The sequence below is a fragment of the Trachypithecus francoisi genome, unplaced genomic scaffold (assembly GCF_009764315.1).
Source record: "Trachypithecus francoisi isolate TF-2019V2 unplaced genomic scaffold, Tfra_2.0 Lachesis_group15, whole genome shotgun sequence".
Lineage (NCBI taxonomy): Eukaryota > Metazoa > Chordata > Mammalia > Primates > Cercopithecidae > Trachypithecus > Trachypithecus francoisi.
In genome coordinates, this window is record NW_022681460.1 from 112,234,663 (window position 1) to 112,253,978 (window position 19,316).

A 19,316-nucleotide genomic window follows, 5' to 3' on the forward strand; every position below is an offset into this window, starting at 1 on the left:
GCCCCCACTGGGTTGGCCTCTGTCATATATCCCGGGGCACCGGGCTTGCACCTGTAATCCCAGCACTTTGGCAGGCCGAGATGGGAAGATCGCTTGAGCCCAAGAGTTTGAGACCAGCCTGGCCAACACAGCGAGACCCCATCTCCTCAAAAACTCAAAAAAGTAGCCAAGCCTGCCTGTAGTCTCAGCTGCTCAGGAGGCTGAGGTGGGAGGATGATTGCTTGAGCCTGGAAGGTCTGCTGCACTCCAGCCTGGGCAACAGAGCAGAACCCGGTCCCTGTCTCAAAAAAAAAATAAATAAATAAATAAATAATAAAGAACAGAAGGAGAGGGGCTCCAGGATATGGGTGGCAAAAAAAGGCAACATGGGGTCCTAACCTGGCCATTTTTGTCCTCACTGCTCACTGGGATGTCGTGTGGATGACGCTGGGTGACGTCACGGAACCAGCGGTGATCCTCTCAGGCAGACTCACGTTAACATGGCTATGACTGGGAAGGTTGTGCTCAGAGGCGGAGGCAGAGTGGTTTTGGAGTCTGCTGCCTGCATTCTCCAAATGGTTTGGCAAAAGAGAAGTGTGTGGAGGAGAGACAGAGGGAGGGAGAGAGAAAAAAGAGGAGAGAGAGAGGGAAGGAGAGCCGGGGGGCTATGCAGTATGCCCTGCGTGCTCCTGCAACTTTTATGCTCCAAATGTTTAAAAATAAAACCAGAGGGTGAGGAAAACAGTGGTGTGGCCAGGCCCAGTGTGCAGGCTCCAGCTCCCTAGTATACATCTCCCTCCTGGCCGACTGCCAATGCCACTGAAATACTCAGGCCCAGGTGCACCCTTGCTGTTCCCCCAACTCCACTTAAGGGGGCACCAAAAATGCTCCCCCCGCTCCTGGCCCTGCTGCTGCACAGTCACCCCTCACTGCCAGGTAAGGCTTCCCAGGCAACAGCAGGAGGGGCCCAATGGTGCCACACCGAGTACAGGGCAGGGGCGCCCCACAGTGACCCTGCCCTCTGATCCACCCCAGCCTCCTCTTCCTCACTCCCACTTCTTGAGGTTGCACCCGACAGGTCCTGCCCTGACATCCTCAGGCGTCCTTAACATCTGACAAGAACAGATAGCCAAGAGTACTTGGGAACAGGCCTCCAGCAGTGGCTCACACCTGTAATCCCAGCACTTTGGGAGGCCGAGGCGGGCAAATCACTTGAGGTCAAGAGTTCCAGACCAGCCTGGCTAACATGGTGAAACTCCAGCTCTACTAAAAATACAAAAACTTAGCCAGGCATGGTGGTGCGCACTTGTGATCCCAGCTACTTGGGAGGCTGAAGCAGGAGAATCGCTTGAACCTGGGAGGCGGCAGTTGCAGTGAGCCGAGATCGCACCACTGCACTCCAGCCTTGGCAACAGTGAGACCCCATCTCAAAAAACAAAACAAAACAAACAAACAAAAGAAACACTTGGGAAAGAAGAAAGCATGGCGGAGAACACAGAAGCTATTTGAATATAGAATCAGGGCCTGGCATGGTGGCTCATGCCTGTAATCCCAGCACTTTGGGAGGCTTAGGTAGGCAGATTACCTGAGGTCAGGAGTTCACGACCAGCCTGGCCAACATGGTGAAAACCCATCTCTACTAAATATATAAAAATTAGCCAGGCATGGTGGCGGGCGCCTGTAATCCCAGCTACTCGGGAGGCTGAGTCAAGAGAATCGCTTGAACCCGGGAGGTGGTGGTTGCAGTGAGTCCAGATTGTGCCACTGCACTCCAGCCTGAGCGACAAGAGTGAAATTCCACCTCAAAACAAACAAACAAACAAAACCCTAACATTGCCTTGAGCCCAGAGGCAGTTTTAAAAGAATGAGGACTGCATGGGAAGCCTCTCGGAGGCTCGCTGACTTGAGAGCTCAAGTAGGGTAGCTGTGCTTCCTTCATCTCCCCTCCAGCAGGGGTGGCACCCAGGGGGCCAGGGCAGGAACTCCGGTTCCCTCAGCCCACAAACCCCCTGGAAAGAACATGACAGGCAGGCCGCATGTGCTTTTGTCAGTTTCCTCCCTGAACCCACCCATGAGCTGCAGGCCTACCTCTCCCTCAGCAGAATCCTGGAGCTACCATTCTCAGCAAGGCTGAGCTCCCTTAGTGCCTGGGAGCTGTCAGTCTGGGAGGCTTCATGGAGGAAGCGAGACTTGGGTCAGGGAGGGCAGTGATTAAGGGGCACTCTGGAAAGGCCCGGTAAGGGCTGGGGTGGGGAGACCCAGGGGTGGTGGCATCAGAGCTGAGCCTCAAAGGACCTAGAAGCCTGGAATGTTTAAAACCTGCCCATTATGGGGTCTAGCAAACAGCTTCTTTTATTCTTGTTTGAAAGTACTTTTCTGCTTACAAAAGTAACTTATACTTGATCTAAAAAGAAAAGAAAGAAAGAAATTACACAATGTTGAAAGCAAAGATTCACCGATTGGGCCCCAGAAGCCCTGCGGACAGAGAAGAGCCTATGGCTGGATTGGTGGCCTGGGAGGATGCACTGTTGTCAAGGTTACAGGGACTTGCCAGGTGCCACAGGGCAGGGGGCGGAGTTCTCCCCAGCAGCCTCAGGAGGCCCTGCTGCTAATCCACTGTCTACTGTTCTGTCTGCGCCTGCAAGAGAAGAGGGTGGATCAGGCTGGTGTCAATGGAGAAGGGAGGGCTGAGCTTGGGTGTTGGGGGTCTACCAGGCCTCACTCTCACCCCAACCAGTGGATGTTTCAGGGCCAGAAGCCTCTGCCTGACTGAGAAGTGACTGCCACTCAGGGATACTGCTCCCAAGGCCACCAGCCCAGGGCCACAAAAGCTGCTAAAATCATTTCCAGGAAACGCGAGGCCAAGTTTGTGCTGAGCACTGGGAACCGCAGCCATTGCCTCTGCTGGACCTGGGGTGGGGATGGAAGGACGGAGGAGTTGGCAGGTAGGGGTGGTCGATGCTTGAGGGTGACTGCCGGCGGGACCCCTGGGGCCTGATGGAGCCCTGCTCTGCCTTTCATCTGGAGAAGATAGCTGTGCTCCAATTCTCACAAAGGGCCTAGATGGATCCCAGCAGTAAGCAGGAGTCTCAAAGGGGCTGAGAGGACCTTGAGATGGTCTCATTCCACAGAGCTAACAGACCCTGAGCCAAACTCCAAACCCCTCTGCCCTCTGCAGGGACCTCCTGGTGGCCTCAGGGTGGTGACTTCACTCCTCTGAGCCCTGCCTCCCACAGGCTGTGGGGACTGCACCCTCTGCCCAAGGTTGGCGGGAGAAGCCAGGGAGACACACAGAGGCTCTCTGTGTCATCCAGGACTGGATGGTGGGGGCTTCGCAGTGAGAGCCAGGCACTCCCACCAGCTCTGGGAGGACGGGGTCCCTCTGAGTTCCGTAGTACTGCCCACACCAGGACTGAAACTCCAGCAAAGGAATGGAGGCCGAGGGGTCCATTAGGTTCCCTGAGAGCTCCAAGCCTGTGGCTTTGGACACCACCATCTCAGGCATTCTGGGGTCTCAGCCCCGGGGAGGCTATGGGGCTGTGACCCTCTGTGACCTCAGGCCACTCACCCCTCAATTTTCATTAGTGAGGCAGGGTCCCTGCACTGCCAGCAAACTGAAGGAACCCTAAGAGCACCCCTTGGCCGGGCGCGGTGGCTCAAGCCTGTAATCCCAGCACTTTGGGAGGCCGAGGCGGGTGGATAACGAGGTCAGGAGATCGAGACCCTCCTGGCTAACACGGTGAAACCCCGTCTCTACTAAAAATACAAAAAACTAGCCGGGCGAGGTAGCGGGTGCCTGTAGTCCCAGCCACTCGGAGGCTGAGGCGGGAGAATGGCGGGAACCCGGGAGGCGGAGCTTGCAGTGAGCCGAGATCGCGCCACTGCACTCCAGCCTGGGCGACACAGCGAAACTCCATCTCAAAAAAAAAAAAAAGAGCACCCCTTTTTCTTACAATGGGCTGCCAGTCTGAGTATCCTGGCTGACCCCAGGGGCCACCTGTTCAGAGGTCACAAGCCAAGGCCACCTGCGACTTTTCTTCTTCTCAGGGCATGGCAGAGCACACTCCTAGTCGGGAAGAAACCCCAACTCATCTTCTTCCCACCCACTGGGCAGCCCCCTGCCCTATCTCTCTGGAACTTCCAGCTCAAAAGGTGTACCCAGCCCATTTCCTCTGCTGCCTAGGGCCCTGCCCCCACCGCTGCCTGCCCTGGTAGAGCCCAGAGGCAGGACCTGTGGACCTGAGGACCTGCTGTGGGGCCAGGAGGGGACCTGTGTCCGGCAGGGGACAGCAGGGCAGGGCCTGGGCCACCTCAGGGAGAGCTGGGTGCAGGGAAAGGGGCAGCCCTGCTCTCATCCCATCTCTGCTACCATGCCCCACCTGGCTGTATCCAAGTCTAGATGACAGAAAGGTCTAGTACACAACAGGGGCAGAGCCAAGGGCCCTGGGGAGTGGGAGCAGGGACTGAAGACACTCAGTGCCTCCATCCATCGCATCACTCCCACAGTAAAGCAGAGGGAATGAACCTGACCCATCACCTCCAGCCAGCCTGCAGCAGCTAGGGCCACACCCCCAGCCCCACTCCCCCACGGGACCTGTGAGCCCCAAGCTCTTTCTCCCTGGAGGCTTGTCGGGGGGGTGATTGCTTGGGCAGAGGAGGTAGGAAGGGCAGGGGCAGTCCCGGAGAGCCAGGCTGAGGTCACCGCCTTGGTCTGCTGGGGGGTCTCATCCTGCATGCCTCAAGTCTCCAGAGCCCAGCCTGCACACAGCTGCTGTTCAGTGGATGTTGCTAAGTGACTGAACAGTGAGTGAGACAACAGGAGCTTTCTAGAACATACAGAAAGGTGACCCATCAAGCTTCTGGCCTTAGAGACCCTCACTGAGCAGCTGCAAGCCAAGACCTTGAAGCTGCCAGCAGCTGCCTGTGGGCCCCACCACACCCTCAGATGCTCCCGTGTGAAGGAGTCAGTGGGCAGCACATTCCAGAGTGGGGAACAGACGCAGAGAGGCAAGACCACTCAGAGGCAGGGTTGGAGGTTGGGGGATGCCCAGGCCTGTGCCCTAACCCCTGTGCCACTGCTCCCCACACGTGGTCAAAGTCAGGGAACGAGGACCTGCACGACAGGGAGAAGGGCCTGATGGAGCCAGCATGGCTGTGGAGCCTCACCTGGGTCCTGCCTCCTGCGTTTCTGCTCAGGCTCTTGAGGGGCTGCCTCAATGGCTCGCTGGGCCTCGGGATGGATCTGGAGGAGGGCCTTGGCAAGGGTGGCGGGGCCAGGCACCCCCAATGACATGACACAGTGCACGCCCTTGCGTTTGGCCCCCGCCACCTTGGTGCTGTCTTTGGAAGCTGTGAGCAGGACCAGTTTGGAGAACTTTCTGGGCTTCCTGGGGGCTGCCGGGACGACTTCTGTGCCTGGCTCGGGGGATGGCTCCTGGCCAGCCTTCACACTCTCGCCCTCCTGCTCGCTGGGCTCGGGCAGGGGCATCCCTGGACCCAGGGCCTGTCCCTCAGGCCACGCTCAGCCCCTAGCAGGTGGATTTCTCCTACTCCCAGGCAAGCAACCTGGAGTCCAGCGGTTCCGTCCTAAGGAAGGATGCAAATTTCCGTCAGTGGAGGAAGCCCTTGGGGGGTTCTAGACGCGGCTCTGGGAGGGAGGTGGGCAGATGGGGCTGCCTCACTGCTCGCTGGAGCCAAGGTTGGCGGGGGCCCTGATGGAACTAGGCTTCTGTTCTGCCAGTTCCTCTCCTGGCAGCCTTGGGTATGTCACCCCCATCTAACCCCACTTTCCCCATCTGGAAAATGTGCGCAGTAAACACTCTCCACAAGGAGCCATCAGAGTGCTAACGGACTAAGAGCTCAGCCACTACCGATGGGCCTCCCACGTGCTGAGCACAAAAGGTTTCCACCCTGTGGACTGTTTCCAGTCCCCCCTCCCACCCCTGTTATGACAGCAGGCTGTGCTTATGGACCCAGTCACAATTGAGGACACTGAGGCATGCCAGGGTGATCCTCACAGCCAGAGTGGCAGAGCTAGAGTGGACACAGAGCCCATGAACACACAGCATCTGATGTACTTCATCCATGTTAACTGACACTGGTGTCCCTGGGCACCAAGCATCGGAGCTAAGCACTTTGGGGACATGAGCTCAGTTTGTGTTGTCACAGGGAGCATGGGCCAGGCACCTGCCAGCACTTTGCAGACCACAGCACTGCAGCTGGCCCTGGAAGGTGGGACAACCAGATCCAGTTGCATCCCCGTCTGGAGGCCTACAGTCTCCCCGACCCGCTGGTTCTCACACCAACCTTGTCTGAGCTGCTGTTGGCGCTGCCCTGGCTCAGTGGGGACAGCGATGTGATGTCGTGGATCCCACAGTCACTGAGGGCTCCTTGGCTTCTGGCCTGGAGAAGCAGAAAGGATGGGTTATAACCTTGTAGGGGCAAGCGCCGGGCTCTGGTTGGCCTGGAGACCCGGTCCTGAGGTGCTGTAGCACCAGTGTGGGGTGGCCTTTCTGTCTTTTGGGGGGCGATTGGGTGGTGGGCCGATGATGGGGGCTTTCCCAGCCTACAGTTTTAGCCTAGACACAAGACTGCAGCCTGGGCAGCCACCTAGCCCCCTGTCAAGGACCCAGGCAGGACAAGGCCCAGGGATGCCCACTTTTCCCTCGGGGCCAATCCCCCAACCTGGGCTTGAGGTTCTCATGGTCTCCTTGGACCCCTCCCAATGCGTCTGGTCTGAAGGGTCCATGCCCAGCACCCGGGCGTTTTCTAGGACCCTACTGTCCATGAGAGGGGCCTGAGGATGCAGGGCTGGAGGAGGGGGTTGCGGGCCTTGTCCTGAGAGCTCCCCTCTGTAGTCCTCTGACCACTAAACAAAAGCAGATGTGAAGCCCCCACTCCAGGGGCACCTTCTCGAGGGGGTGCGCACTCGAAGAAATGCGCCAGGCAGCAAGTCACATGACTGTAGAGTACCGCAGGGATCGGGGTCGCGTTATCCATCCGCCTCCGGACAAGCCAACCCCTGTTCCTCCCGTGCGGCCCTTCCGGCTCTGCTCATCTGACTCACAGGGCTATGTGAGGATGCCAGAGACCTGGGGAGCCCTGGGAACCTGCGGTGGCAATGACCCGGCCAGCCACTCCGGGGCGGAAACAGGTTACCGGAGGCTCCAACCACATAGCGCCCTGCTTCACACGCTGATTGGCTCCGGCGCACGTCCCTCTGGCGGCCGATCTCCCCAGGCCTCCCACGCTCCGCAGCATGAACTGGAGGTCCGGACGGGAATAAATGCCAGGATCCCTGACCCCACGTCCCAGTCCACCCCGGGTCCTCTAGCGCCTCCCGCCGTCTAGGCTCTGCGACCGCAGCGCTCCTAGAGTCCGAAAAACATGCAGCCTCTTGCATACCCAGCGTGTAAATTCCTGCAAGATACAGCAGTTCGTCCCCGCAAGGCTGGCAGGGACCCAGACCTAGCAGCCTGCTCCAGGCCGGCGGCCCTTCCCCGAGACCTCCACACTCACTCTGACCCCCAGACTGCATGCCTCCTTATATTAGGTTAGTGCAAAAGTAATTGAGCTTTTGCCATTGCTTTCAATGACAAAACCGCAATTAATTTTCACCAACCTAATATTTGGCATCTGAGGCACCTCCTTGCCATTCCATAGGCCCAGCCCTGCAGCCAGGCCAACTCTAAGCTGCAGAAAAGGGCCCCAAAGAGGCCGGGTGCGGCGGTTCACGCCTGTAATGCCCCATCTCAAATTCAAATCCCATAGTAAAGGAACAAGACAGACCTAAACTACTAATTATCCAAAGAGAAAAGTCAGGAAAATAAAAAAATCTCATTAAGCTGTAACAAGAAAGGAATCCTGAAATACGTAAATTGTGTTCTTTCATATTGTGAAATATATATTTGCTCTTTGACCCTCTCTCCTAGTATATAATTTATTAAAATTCCTGGAATCTGCAAAATGATGTCTTTTTGTATGCTTAGGTACTGACTGATGGCTGGTAGCCCCCGGGCTGCTTCAGTGGGGCTGGTCACCCAAAAGACCAAGGCAGGGTTAGAGGGTTGGGACTGTCAGTCCCACTTCCAACCTCCAGGAAGGGAAGAGAGCCTGAAGGTTAAGTTGTTCACCAATGGCCTATGGTTCAATCAATCATGCCTATGTAATGAAGCCTCCATAAAAACCCAAAAGGAGAGGGTTCCCAGAGCTTCCAGGAACACATGGAGTCCTTGGAGGGGTGTGTGGGAGTTGGGAGTGGGATGGGAATGGAAACTGAGCCCCTCCCACACATGCTGCTGCATTTATATACATAATATATATGTATATATGACATATATAATATATATTTAAATATATATGTATTTTAGTTATTTTATTTTATGAGACAGAATCTCGCTCTGTCGCCAGGCTGGAGTGCAGTGGCGCAATCTCGGCTCACTGCAACCTCCATCTCCTGGGTTCAAGTGATCCTCCTGCCACAGCCTCCCACGTAGCTGGGATTACAGGTGTGCGCCACCACACCCACCTAATTTTTATATTTTTAGTAGAGACGGGGTTTCACCATGTTGGCCAGGATGGTCTTGATCTCTTGAACTCGTGATCCACCCGCCTCAGCCTCCGTGCCTGGCTGCATTTATATTTTCATCTGTGTCCTTTATACTTTATAATAAAATGGTAAATGTAAATAAGTTTTTTTTTTTTTTTTTTTGAGATGGAGTCTTGTTCTGTCTCCCAGGCTGGAGTGCAGTGTTGTGATCTTGGCTCACTGCAACTTCTGCCTCCTGGGTTCAAGACATTCTCCTGTCTAAGTCTCCCAAGTAGCTGGGATTACTGGTGCACACCACCATGCCCAGCTAATTTTTTGTATTTTTAGTAGAGATGGGGTTTCACCATGTTGGCCAAGCTGGTCTCGAACTCCTGACCTCAGGTGATCCACCTGCCTCGGCCTCCCAAAGTGCTGAGATTACAGGCGTGAGCTACCACACCTGGCCTGTAAATAGTTTGTTTTTTGGGCCGGGCGCGGTGGCTCAAGCCTGTAATCCCAGCACTTTGGGAGGCCGAGACGGGCGGATCACAAGGTCAGGAGATCGAGACCATCCTGGCTAACACAGTGAAACCCCGTCTCTACTAAAAAATACAAAAAAGAAAAAAAAACACTAGCCGGGCGATGTGGCGGGTGCCTGTAGTCCCAGCTACTTGGGAGGCTGAGGCAGGAGAATGGCGTAAACCCGGGAGGCAGAGCTTGCAGTGAGCTGAGATCTGGCCACTGCACTCCAGCCTGGGCGACAGAGCGAGATTCCGTCTCAAAAAAAAAAAAAAAAAAAATAGTTTGTTTTTTTGAGATGGAGTCTCGTTCTTGTCACCCAGGCTGGAGTGCAATGGAGCAATCTCAGCTTGCTGCAACCTCCACTTCCCAGGTTCAAGCAATTCTCCTGCCTCAGCCTCCCGAGTAGCTGGGATTACAAGCGTCAGCCACTACACCAAGCTAACTTTTGTATTTTTAGTTGAGTTGGATTTTTACCATGTTGGCCAGGCTGGTCTCAAACTCCCAACCTCAAGTGATCCACCCGCCTCAGCCTCCCAAAGTGCTGGGATTACAGGCATGAGCCACCGTGCCTGGCACTGTTTCCTTGAGTTCTTCGAGCCACTCTAGCAAATGATTTAACCCAAGGAAGGGGTCATAGCAACCTGAGATTGTAGCTGGCCGGTCAGAAGCATGAGCAAGGCGGGAGGATCACTTAAGCCCAGGAGTTCGAGACCAGCCTGGCCACATAGCGGGACCTCGTCACTATAAAAAAAAATTAATTAATTAAATAAAATAAAAGAGAGAGAGAAAACCCTGCCACTCTGGTCCTCCTGCCTGCACCTAGCACAGAAGTGACCTGTCCAGAGCCACGTCATTGGTCCTTGACCTGGGACCTGAGTCAGGAAAAATTATGTCAACCCTGACCTCTATTACTGCCACCCAACAATCTCCCTTCCCAGTGTCCCTATCACTCTACTCTGTCCCTGGGGAGATGGAGGCCTGGTCCAGAGCCAATGGCCTTGGGCAGCAGATGCCTGAAGTCAGAAATGCCAATTACAAAGAAAACTGATCCTCAGAGCTGAGGCCCTGCCTTGGAAGCCAGTGGTTGGGATTATAACCCAGATAATAAAATAAATATCCATGAGTCCAAGCTGATATAAATAACTGTTGAAGAACGGACAAATCTTCCTTAAGAGGCTTTTTTTTTTTTTTTTTGAGACAGAGTCTCGCTCTGTCGCCCAAGGATGGAGTGCAGTGGCCGGACCTCAGCTCACTGCAAGCTCCGCCTCCTGGGTTCACGCCATTCTCCTGCCTCAGCCTCTCAAGTAGCTGGGACTACAGGCGCCCGCCACCTCGCCCGGCTAGTTTTTTGTATTTTTTTTTTAGTAGAGACGGGGTTTCACCATGTTAGCCAGGATGGTCTCAATCTCCTGACCTTGTGATCTGCCTGTCTCGGCCTCCCAAAGTGCTGGGATTACAGGCTTGAGCCACCGCGCCCGGCCCCTTAAGAGAAGTTCTAAACGGTACGTGCAGACACTTCCCCCTCTAGGAAGTGGAGTTGAAGTCCCCTCCCTTGATTGTCGGCTGGGTTTAGTGCCTCATTTCCAAAGATGACAATCTGGGCTGGGCGAGGTGGCTCACGTTTTGTAATTCCAGAACTCTGGGGGGTGGAGGTGGGTGGATTACTTGAGGTCAAGAGTTCAAGATCAGCCTAGCTAACATGGCGAAACTCTGTCTCCACTAAAAATATAAAAATTAGTCAGGTGTGACTGGGAGCGGTGGCTCACGCCTGTAATCCCAGCACTTTGGGAGGCTGAGGCGGGCAGATCATAAGGTCAGGAGTTCAAGACAACCTGGCCAACATGGTGAAACCTTGTCTCTACTAAAAACACACAAAAACATTAGCCAGGCGTGGTGGCAGGCGCCTGTAATACCAGCTACTCAGAAGGCTGAGGCAGGAGAATCGCTTGAAATCGGAAGGCGGAGGTTGCAGTGAGCCGAGATTGTGCCACTGCACTACAGCCTGGGCAACAGAGCAAAACACCGTCTCAAAAAAAAAAAAAAAAAAAAAATTAGTCAGGCGTGGTGCTGCACACCTAGTAATCCCAGCTACTTAGGAGGCAGACACAGGAGAACCTTTTGAACCTGGGAGGCAGAGGTTGCAGTGAGCCAAGATCTCACCACTGCACTCCAGCCTGGGCAACAGAGCAAGACTCCACCTCAAAAAAAACAAAAACACACAAGCACACACAAAAATGAATGTGGGATCAGATCCCAGATTAGACCCCCAAACAAAAAAAGGGCATCAATGAAAACACTGATGAAATCCAAATAAAGTCTATAGGTTAGTTTTCTTTTTTCTTTTTTTGAGAGACAGGGTCTTAGTGTATTGCTTGGAGTGCAGTGGTACAACCATGGCTCACTGTAGCCTCACACGCCTGGGTTCAAAGTGATCCTCCCTCCTCAACTTCCCGAGTAGCTGGGATTATAGGTACGCACCACCACGACCGGCTAATTTTTGTATTTTTAGTAGGGACAGGGTTTCACTATGTTGGACAGACTGGTTTTGAACTCCTGACTTCAAGTGATCTGCCCACTTTGGCCTCCCAAAATTCTGTATTACAGGTGTGAGCCACTGTGCCCTGCTCTGTAGTTTTGTACCAACAATATTTTATTACATGAGATGTTAACATGAGGGGAAGCTGGGGATGGGGAGGATCTATGGGAACTCTGTACTGCCTCTGAGACTTATCTATAAAGTTAAAATAATTCCAAAATGAAAAGTTTTTTTTAAAGGTAAGTAGCTAGCTGCATTAATACGACCCAACATATTAACTATCTTATCACAGAAAAACCATCGTAAGGTTGCAGTGAGCTGAGATTGCACCACGGCACTCAAGGTTGGGTAACACAGTGAAACCTGTCTCAAAACAGCAATGAAAAAACAAAAAACAAAAAATTATAGTTTATTATAAGAGCTACAGTAATAAAACTCTTCTTTAAAAGAAAAACTAAATTCTCATAACCTTGGATTAGGTAAACCTCTCTTCAATATAATGAAAGGCACAACCAATGAAGAAATAAACTGGACTTCAACAAAGTTTAAGAGTTTTGTGTTTTAGCCATAAAATTTTGAAAGTTGGCCGGGCGCAGTGGCTCACGCCTATAATCCCAGCACTTTGGGAGGCCGAGGTGGGTGGATCATGAGGTCAGGAGATCGAGACCATCTTGGCTAACACGGTGAAATCCCATCTCTACTAAAAACACAAAAAATTAGCCGGGCACGGTGGCAGGCACCTGTAGTCCCAGCTACTCGGGAGGCTGAGGCAGGAGAATGGTGTGAACCCGGGAGGCGGAGCTTGCAGTGAGCCGAGATCGTGCCACTGCACTCCAGCCTGGGCGACAAAGCGAGACTCCGTCTCAAAAAAAAAAAAAAACTTTTGAAAGTTAAGAGTTAACCCATAGAATGGAAAAAAAATGTTTGCAAATCATATATATGATAAGGGACTTGTATCTGGAATTTATAAAGAACTCTTACAACTCAGTAATAAACAAGCAAACAAACAAACAAACAACTTAAAAATGGACGGCCAGGCATGGTGGCTCACACGTGTAATCCCAGAACTTTGAGAGGCTGAGGCGGGCGGATCACCTGAGGTTGGGATTCCAGACCAGCCTGACCAAGATGGAGAAACCCTGTCTCTACTAAAAATACAAAATTAGCCAGGCATGGTGGCACATGCCTGTAATCCCAGCTATTCAAGAGGTGAGAGGGGAGAACTACTTGAACCTGGGAGACGGAGGTTGCAGTAAGCTGAGATTGCGCCATTGCACTCCAGCCTGGACAACAAGAGCGAAATCCGCCTCAAAAAAAAAAAAAAAAAAAAAGGGCAAAGGGGCAGGGCACAGTGGCTCATACCTGTAATCCCAGCACTTAGGGAGGCTGAGGCAGGAGGATCACCTGAGGTCAGGAGTTCGAGATCAGCCTAGACAACATAGTGAAACCCTGTTTCTACTAAAAATACAAAAATTAGCTTGGCATGGTGGCACATGCCTGTAATCCCAGCTACTCAGGAGGCTGCGTGGCACGAGAATTGCTTGAACCCGGGAGGCGGCGGTTTCAGTGAGCCGAGATCGTGCCACTGCACTGTACTGCACTGCAACCTGGGCAACAAAGTGACACTCCGTCTCAAAAATAAAAATAATAATAATAAAAATGGGCAAAGGCTCCAAATAGGCCTTTCTCTAAAGAAGATATATAAACAGCTAATATATGAGAAGATGCTCAACATCATTAGTCACAGGGAAATGCAAATCAAAACCACAGTGAGATACCACTTCACACCACTAGGATGGACATGATAAAATACACAAAAAACAGACAATAGCAAGTTGGTGAGGATGAGGAGAAACTGGAACCCTCATACACTACTGAGGGGAATGTAAAATGGTGCAACCATTTTTGGACACCAGCCTGGCAGTTCCTCAAAAGGTTACATGTAGGGTTACCCTATTACCCAGCAATTCCACTACTAGGTATATGCCGGGAAGAAATTAAAACACATGCCCACACAAAAATGTGTACATGAATGTTCATAGTTGCATTATTCATGAAAGCCAAAACGTGGAAACAGCCCAAATGTCAATCAATGGATGAATGAATAAGTACAATGTGGTGCATGTATAAAATGGAATATTATTTGGCAGTAAAAAAAATCTATGCTACAACATGAATTGGCCGGGCGCGGTGGCTCAAGCCTGTAATCCCAGCACTTTGGGAGGCCGAGACGGGCGGATCACAAGGTCAGGAGATCGAGACCATCCTGGCTAACATGGTGAATCCTCGTCTCTACTAAAAAAATACAAAAAAACTAGCCGGGTGTGGTGGCGGGCGCCTGTAGTCCCAGCTACTATGGGAGGCTGAGACAGAATGGCGTGAACCCGGGAGGCGGAGCTTGCAGTGAGCTGAGATCCGGCCACTGCACTCCAGCCTGGGCGACAGAGCGAGACTCCGTTTCAAAAAAAAAAAAAAAATCTATGCTACAACATGAATGAACCTTGAAGAAATTATGCTGGGTAAAAGAAGCCAGACCCAAAAGACCACGTATTATATGATTCCATTTACATGAAATTACTTAGAGTCTAAAGAATCTACAGAGTAGGAAAATCTGTGGACAGAGAAAGTAGATTTGTGGTTATCTCGGGGTTGGAGTGGGCAAGGGGAGAATGAGGAGTGACTGCTGGTGGGGTGTGCTTTCTGGGGTGATGAAAATGTCCTAAAAGGAATTTTCATGAGGGTGCACAACTTTGTGATCACACTAAAGCCACCAAACTGTATACTTTTTTTTTTTTTTTGAGACAGAGTCTCGCTCTGTCGCCCAAGTTGGAGTGCAGTGCCCGGATTTCAGCTCACTGCAAGCTCTGCCTCCCGGGTTCACGCCATTCTCCTAACTCAGCCTCCTGAGTAGCTGGGACTACAGGCGCCTGCTACCACGCCCAGCTAATTTTTTGTATTTTTAGTAGAGACGGGGTTTGACCGTGTTAGCCAGGATGGTCTTGATCTCCTGACCTCGTGATCCGCCAGCCTCGGCCTCCCAAAGTGCTGGGATTACAGGCGTGAGCCACCGCACCCGGCCAAACTGTATACTTTAAATGGGTAAATTGCACAGTATGTGAATTATCTCAATAAAGTTTTTAAACATTCAGAAAAAAAGTAAACTGAGTCTATTAACATATAAACAGCAGTTCTACAACGTCACAATCCCTAAGAATTACCCGGAGTTCTTTTTTCTTTTCTTTTCTTTTTTTTTTTTTTGAGAGGGAGTCTCGCTCTGTCACCCAGGCTGGAGTGCTGTGGCCGGATCTCAGCTCACTGCAAGCTCCGCCTCCCGGGTTCACGCCATTCTCCTGCCTCAGCCTCCCGGGTAGCTGGGACTACAGGCGCCGCCACCTCGCCCGGCTAGTTTTTTGTAGTTTTTAGTACAGACGGGGTTTCACCGTGTTAGCCAGGATGGTCTCGATCTCCTGTCCTCGTGATCCGCCCGTCTCGGCCTCCCAAAGTGCTGGGATTACAGGCTTGAGCTACCGCGCCCGGCTTCTTTTTTTTTTTTTTTTTTGAGACGGAGTTTCGCTCTTGTTGCCCAGGCTGGAGTGCAATGGTGCAACCTTGGGTCACTGCAACCTCTGCCTCTGGGGTTCAAGCCATTCTCCCGCCTCAGCCTCCTGAGTAGCTGGGATTACAGGCATGCGCCACCATGCCTGGCTAATTTTGTATTTTTTGCAGAGACAGGGTTTTTCCATGTTGGTCAGGCTGGTCTCGAACTGCCAACTTCAGGTGATCCGCCCTCCTCAGCCTCCCAAAGTGTTGGGATTACAGGCGTGAGCCACCGCGCCCGGCCATGGCTAATTTTTTGTTTGTTTGTTTGTTTTGAGATGGAGTCTCTCTGCCGCCCAGGCTGGATTGCAGTGGTGCAAACTCTGCCTCCCGGATTCAAGTGATTATTCTGCCTCAGCCTCCGGAGTAGCTGGGATTACAGGCGCCCGCCACCACGCCCGGCAATTTTTGTATTTTTAGAGCGATGGGGTTTCACTATGTTGGGCAGGCTGGTCTCGAACTCCTGACCTCGTGATCCACCCGCCTTGGCCTCCCAAAGTGCTGGGATTACAGGCTTGAGCCACCGCGCCTGGCGTTGTATTTTTTTTTAGTAGGGACGGGGTTTCACCGTGTTAGTCAGAATGGTCTACATCTCCTGACCTTGCGATCTGCCCGCCTCGGCCTCCCAAAGTGCTGGGATTACAGGCGTGAGGCACCACACCCGACCTGTGTTGCTTTAAGCCACCATATTTATTAGGACAGCAACAGGAAACTAATACAAGTTTCAGTCCCTTACTGATGAGGTTCTGGAAGACAGGACCCCTGCCTGGTGCCTCATTGTGGACCCACAGAATCATCTTCATACGAAAGGGAGAGAAACATCAACGTTCACTACCACCGGCATCCTCAGCCAGAGGACAAATCCCTTGCCCTCCCGGCAGGTTTCATCCGCGTAACGGAAACATGGTGAATTTATCAGGGGATGTTAATGGCTGATAGGCAAGGGTGAAGTCATTGCAAAAGTTCCCAGGCGATATGGACAGCCGCTCCCCAATAATCACTGCTCCACGCAGTCCACGGTGGGGGGCTGTGATTGACCCCCTGACAGGATGACGGGACACTAAGGTGTGCAGTACACATCTTTACCGGGGGATTTTAAAAACCAGCTATGACCCCCGCCCCAAGAAGGCCAAGAACTGCTAGTCTATGGTGTGCAGTGCAGACCTTCCCGACGATGGGAATTTCAGTCGTGGCAGCTCCTTCCCCTAATCACCAGGGCTCAGAATCTTTCTTTTACTCCTCCTTTACCCGATGCAATCGGCATCAAACGCGGGCTGTGCTGCGCCCAAATGGTCCCAGCTTCCCGGCTCTCTCCTCTCCCAAGAATACCCACACCCTGAGGTCCCAAGTATCTCCCCCGCCCCAGTATCTCACGCCTCCAAGTAGCTGCCGTCCCTGCAGGGACCTCCAGAGCTGCAAGCGGGGGACGGGGCCGGCGGGGTTGGGGGGCGCCAGGAAGGCAGCGCTGGGCGCCGCGGACACCGCCAGGGGCCGGCGGGCGAGTGCGGAGCTCCTTCATGTGGGGGTGTTGAGGCTCTGGCCAGGGGACGGGAGGGTGGGGGAGGAAGGGCGAGAGGCAAGGAGGGAATCGCGGGAGACCCCACAGGAGGCGGCCTGAGCGCCGGGACGCGGACCCCTCCTCAGCACCCGCAGCCCTGGGGACCCCCGGGAGAGCCAGGCCGGGGACGCGTCCACGCCGAGGACGCGCGACCCTCCCCGCCCGCCGGGGCCCGTCCTCACCGACGGCAGCGGTGCCCTCCCTCTCCGGCGACAGCGCCGCGGCGGGTCCCTCAGCCTCCGCGCCAAGGGTCCCCGCCTCAGCTCGCGCCGTCACCTTAAGCCGGGGTCACTGAAGGCGCATGCGCAGCAAGGTCACAGCGGCCTCGTCTTCTAGCGGGGGCCGCTCCTCCGGGTCTTGCCCGTGAGGTGTAGAGCTGGACGTCCAGCCAATCGGAGGGAGGAGGCGGGGCCAAAATTCAGTAAGGGGACGGGGAGACCCAGGAATGGGTGTCATCGTCAGGGGCGGAGCCTCGGGGGACCTGCGGCCTGGATCCGGGTCCCGGGCGGGGTTCTCCTAGCACCAGTGGGTGGGCTTCACTGCGACCCCCGGGCTTCCTCACGTATTTGACTCCGGCTCCCTGCGAGGGAAACTGGAGCTTTTTTAAAAAGGTTTTGCTCTCCCCCGTCGCGATACCGAGCATGAGGAGGGAAGGTCTTTAGGCTCATGGAAGCCACTGCCTTGCTTTCATCTCTGCATCCTTGACGACGCAGCAGCCTCCTCCGCTCCATTGGTCCTGCCTTCCTCTATTAGTTTAGCCCCTGCCCATTGGTCTAGCCCTCACCCATTAGTCCCGCCCTCGCTCTGTAGTTCAGCCCCTGTCCATTCATCCTTTCTCGTTATTGGTTCATCCCTGGCCCATTGGGCCCACCCGTGCCCACGGACCCCGCCCTCTCCATGCCCAACCACATTCACCCGGCCCAAGGGGTGCTCGGGACACTCGCCATCTTCCAGCCACCCAGTGCGGTGGGACTGGGCTGGCTTCGGGCACAGGGAGATGCGGGGCCCTGGGCGCTGCTTTCCTGGGACACTTGGCTGCAGCGGCCAGAGCGGCCCCGGCACGGCCCCCTAGGCTCACTACGGCTCTCCCAGGCCCGCAGGGTCGCCCCCACTCCGCCCGCCCCCTTGCCCCCCTCAAGCCTGGCTCCTCGCCCCGTCCCCCGCCCCCCTCGCTCTAAAGCGGCCGCTGAATGTGCCACCGCGCCAGGGCTCCAGGGTCCTGGTCGAGGTCCTCTGGGGCCTCCCGCACCTTCCGCCTTCTCACGTTCGAGTGCCAGCGGCGCTGCACGCCCGTCCTCTGCCCTGCCTCTCCCGGCCCTGGCTCTGCAGGTCTCTGAATCCCACCCTGGACTCCGCTACCAAGGCTCCCGCTGCCCCCATCCCACTATCCTATCTCTCTGGGCATTGTCTTGTGCATTTTTTTTTTTTTTTAGAAACGGGAATTGCGCTCTGTCGCCTAGACTGGACTGCACTGTCCTGATCTCGGCTCACTGCAACCTCTGCCTCCCGGGTTCAAGCAATTCTCATGCCTCAGCCTACTGAGTAGCCGGGATTACAGGCGCCCGCCACCACGCCCGGCTAATTTTTGTGCTTTTGGTAGAGACGGGTTTCGCCATGTTGGCCAGGCTGGTATCGAACTCCTGACCTCAGGTAATGCACCCGCCTTGGCCTCCCAAAGTGCTGAAATTACAGGTGTGAGCCACGGCGCCCAGCCACCTTTGTTCATTTATTTGCTGTTATCTATTAATCATTCACAGACTACTGGTTGTTTTTAACTTGATGACTTATACATGTCTTTGTATATGAATCTATGATGTCAAAGTTTCTTTCTTTTCTTTTTTTTTTTTTTTTTGAGATAGAGTCCCGCTCTGTCACCCAGGCTGGAGTGTAGTGGCGTGATCTCTACTTATTGCGACTACTACTGCCTCCCGGGTTCAAGTGATTTTCCCGCCTCAGCCTCCTGAGTAGCTGGGATTACAGGCACCGGTGATCATGCCTAATTTTTATATTTTTGTAGAGATGGGATTTCACCATGTTGGCCAGGCTGGTATCAAACTCCTGACCTCAGGTGATCCGCCCACCTCAGCCTCCCAAAGTGCTGGGATTAGACATGTGAGCCACCTTGCCTGGTGAGAAGTCAATTTTTTTTTTTTTTATTTGAGACAGAGTCTTGCCCTGTTGCCAAGACTGGAGAGCAGTGGCACGATCTCAGCTCACTGCAACCTCTGCCTCCTGGGTTCAAGCGGTTCTCCTGCCTCAGCCTCCCGAGTAGCTGGGATTACAGGTGCCTGTCACTGTGCCCAGCTAATTTTTTTTGTATTTTTAGTAGAGATGGGGTTTCACCATCTTGGCTGGACTGGTCTTGAACTCCTGACCTTGTGATCCACCTGCCTCCAGCCTCCCAAAGTGCTGGGATTACAGGCGTGAGCCACCGTGCCCAGCCAAAGATTTCTTGAGAGTCTTGAAAGAGGTCAAAGGAGGCAAATTTTTTTTTTTTTGAGACGGAGTCTTGCTCTGTCGCCTGGGCTGGAGTGCAGTGGCCGGATCTCAGCTCACTGCAACCTCTGCCTCCCGGGTTTACACCATTCTCCTGCCTC

At 53.7% G+C, this 19,316-nt stretch overlaps 1 protein-coding gene across 3 annotated transcripts; it reads right to left on the bottom strand.

Annotated features, from left to right (window-relative positions):
* Window positions 1-2,290: 2,290 nt before the first annotated feature.
* Window positions 2,291-17,463, bottom strand: FLYWCH2 (FLYWCH family member 2). Of its 3 annotated transcripts, none has more exons than XM_033236061.1 (4): window positions 16,902-17,463; window positions 6,286-6,381; window positions 5,146-5,565; window positions 2,291-2,617 (listed from the first exon to the last, which is right to left on the bottom strand). In XM_033236061.1, the coding sequence occupies exons 3-4, from the start codon at window positions 5,465-5,467 to the stop codon at window positions 2,517-2,519; spliced, it is 423 nt and encodes a 140-aa protein (XP_033091952.1). In that variant the 5' UTR covers window positions 5,468-5,565; window positions 6,286-6,381; window positions 16,902-17,463; the 3' UTR covers window positions 2,291-2,516. The 3 variants fall into 3 exon arrangements, with proteins under 3 accessions (XP_033091952.1, XP_033091953.1, XP_033091954.1); XM_033236062.1 differs by lacking the exon at window positions 16,902-17,463 and adding an exon at window positions 6,952-6,976; XM_033236063.1 differs by lacking the exon at window positions 16,902-17,463 and adding an exon at window positions 6,888-6,910.
* Window positions 17,464-19,316: the final 1,853 nt, after the last annotated feature.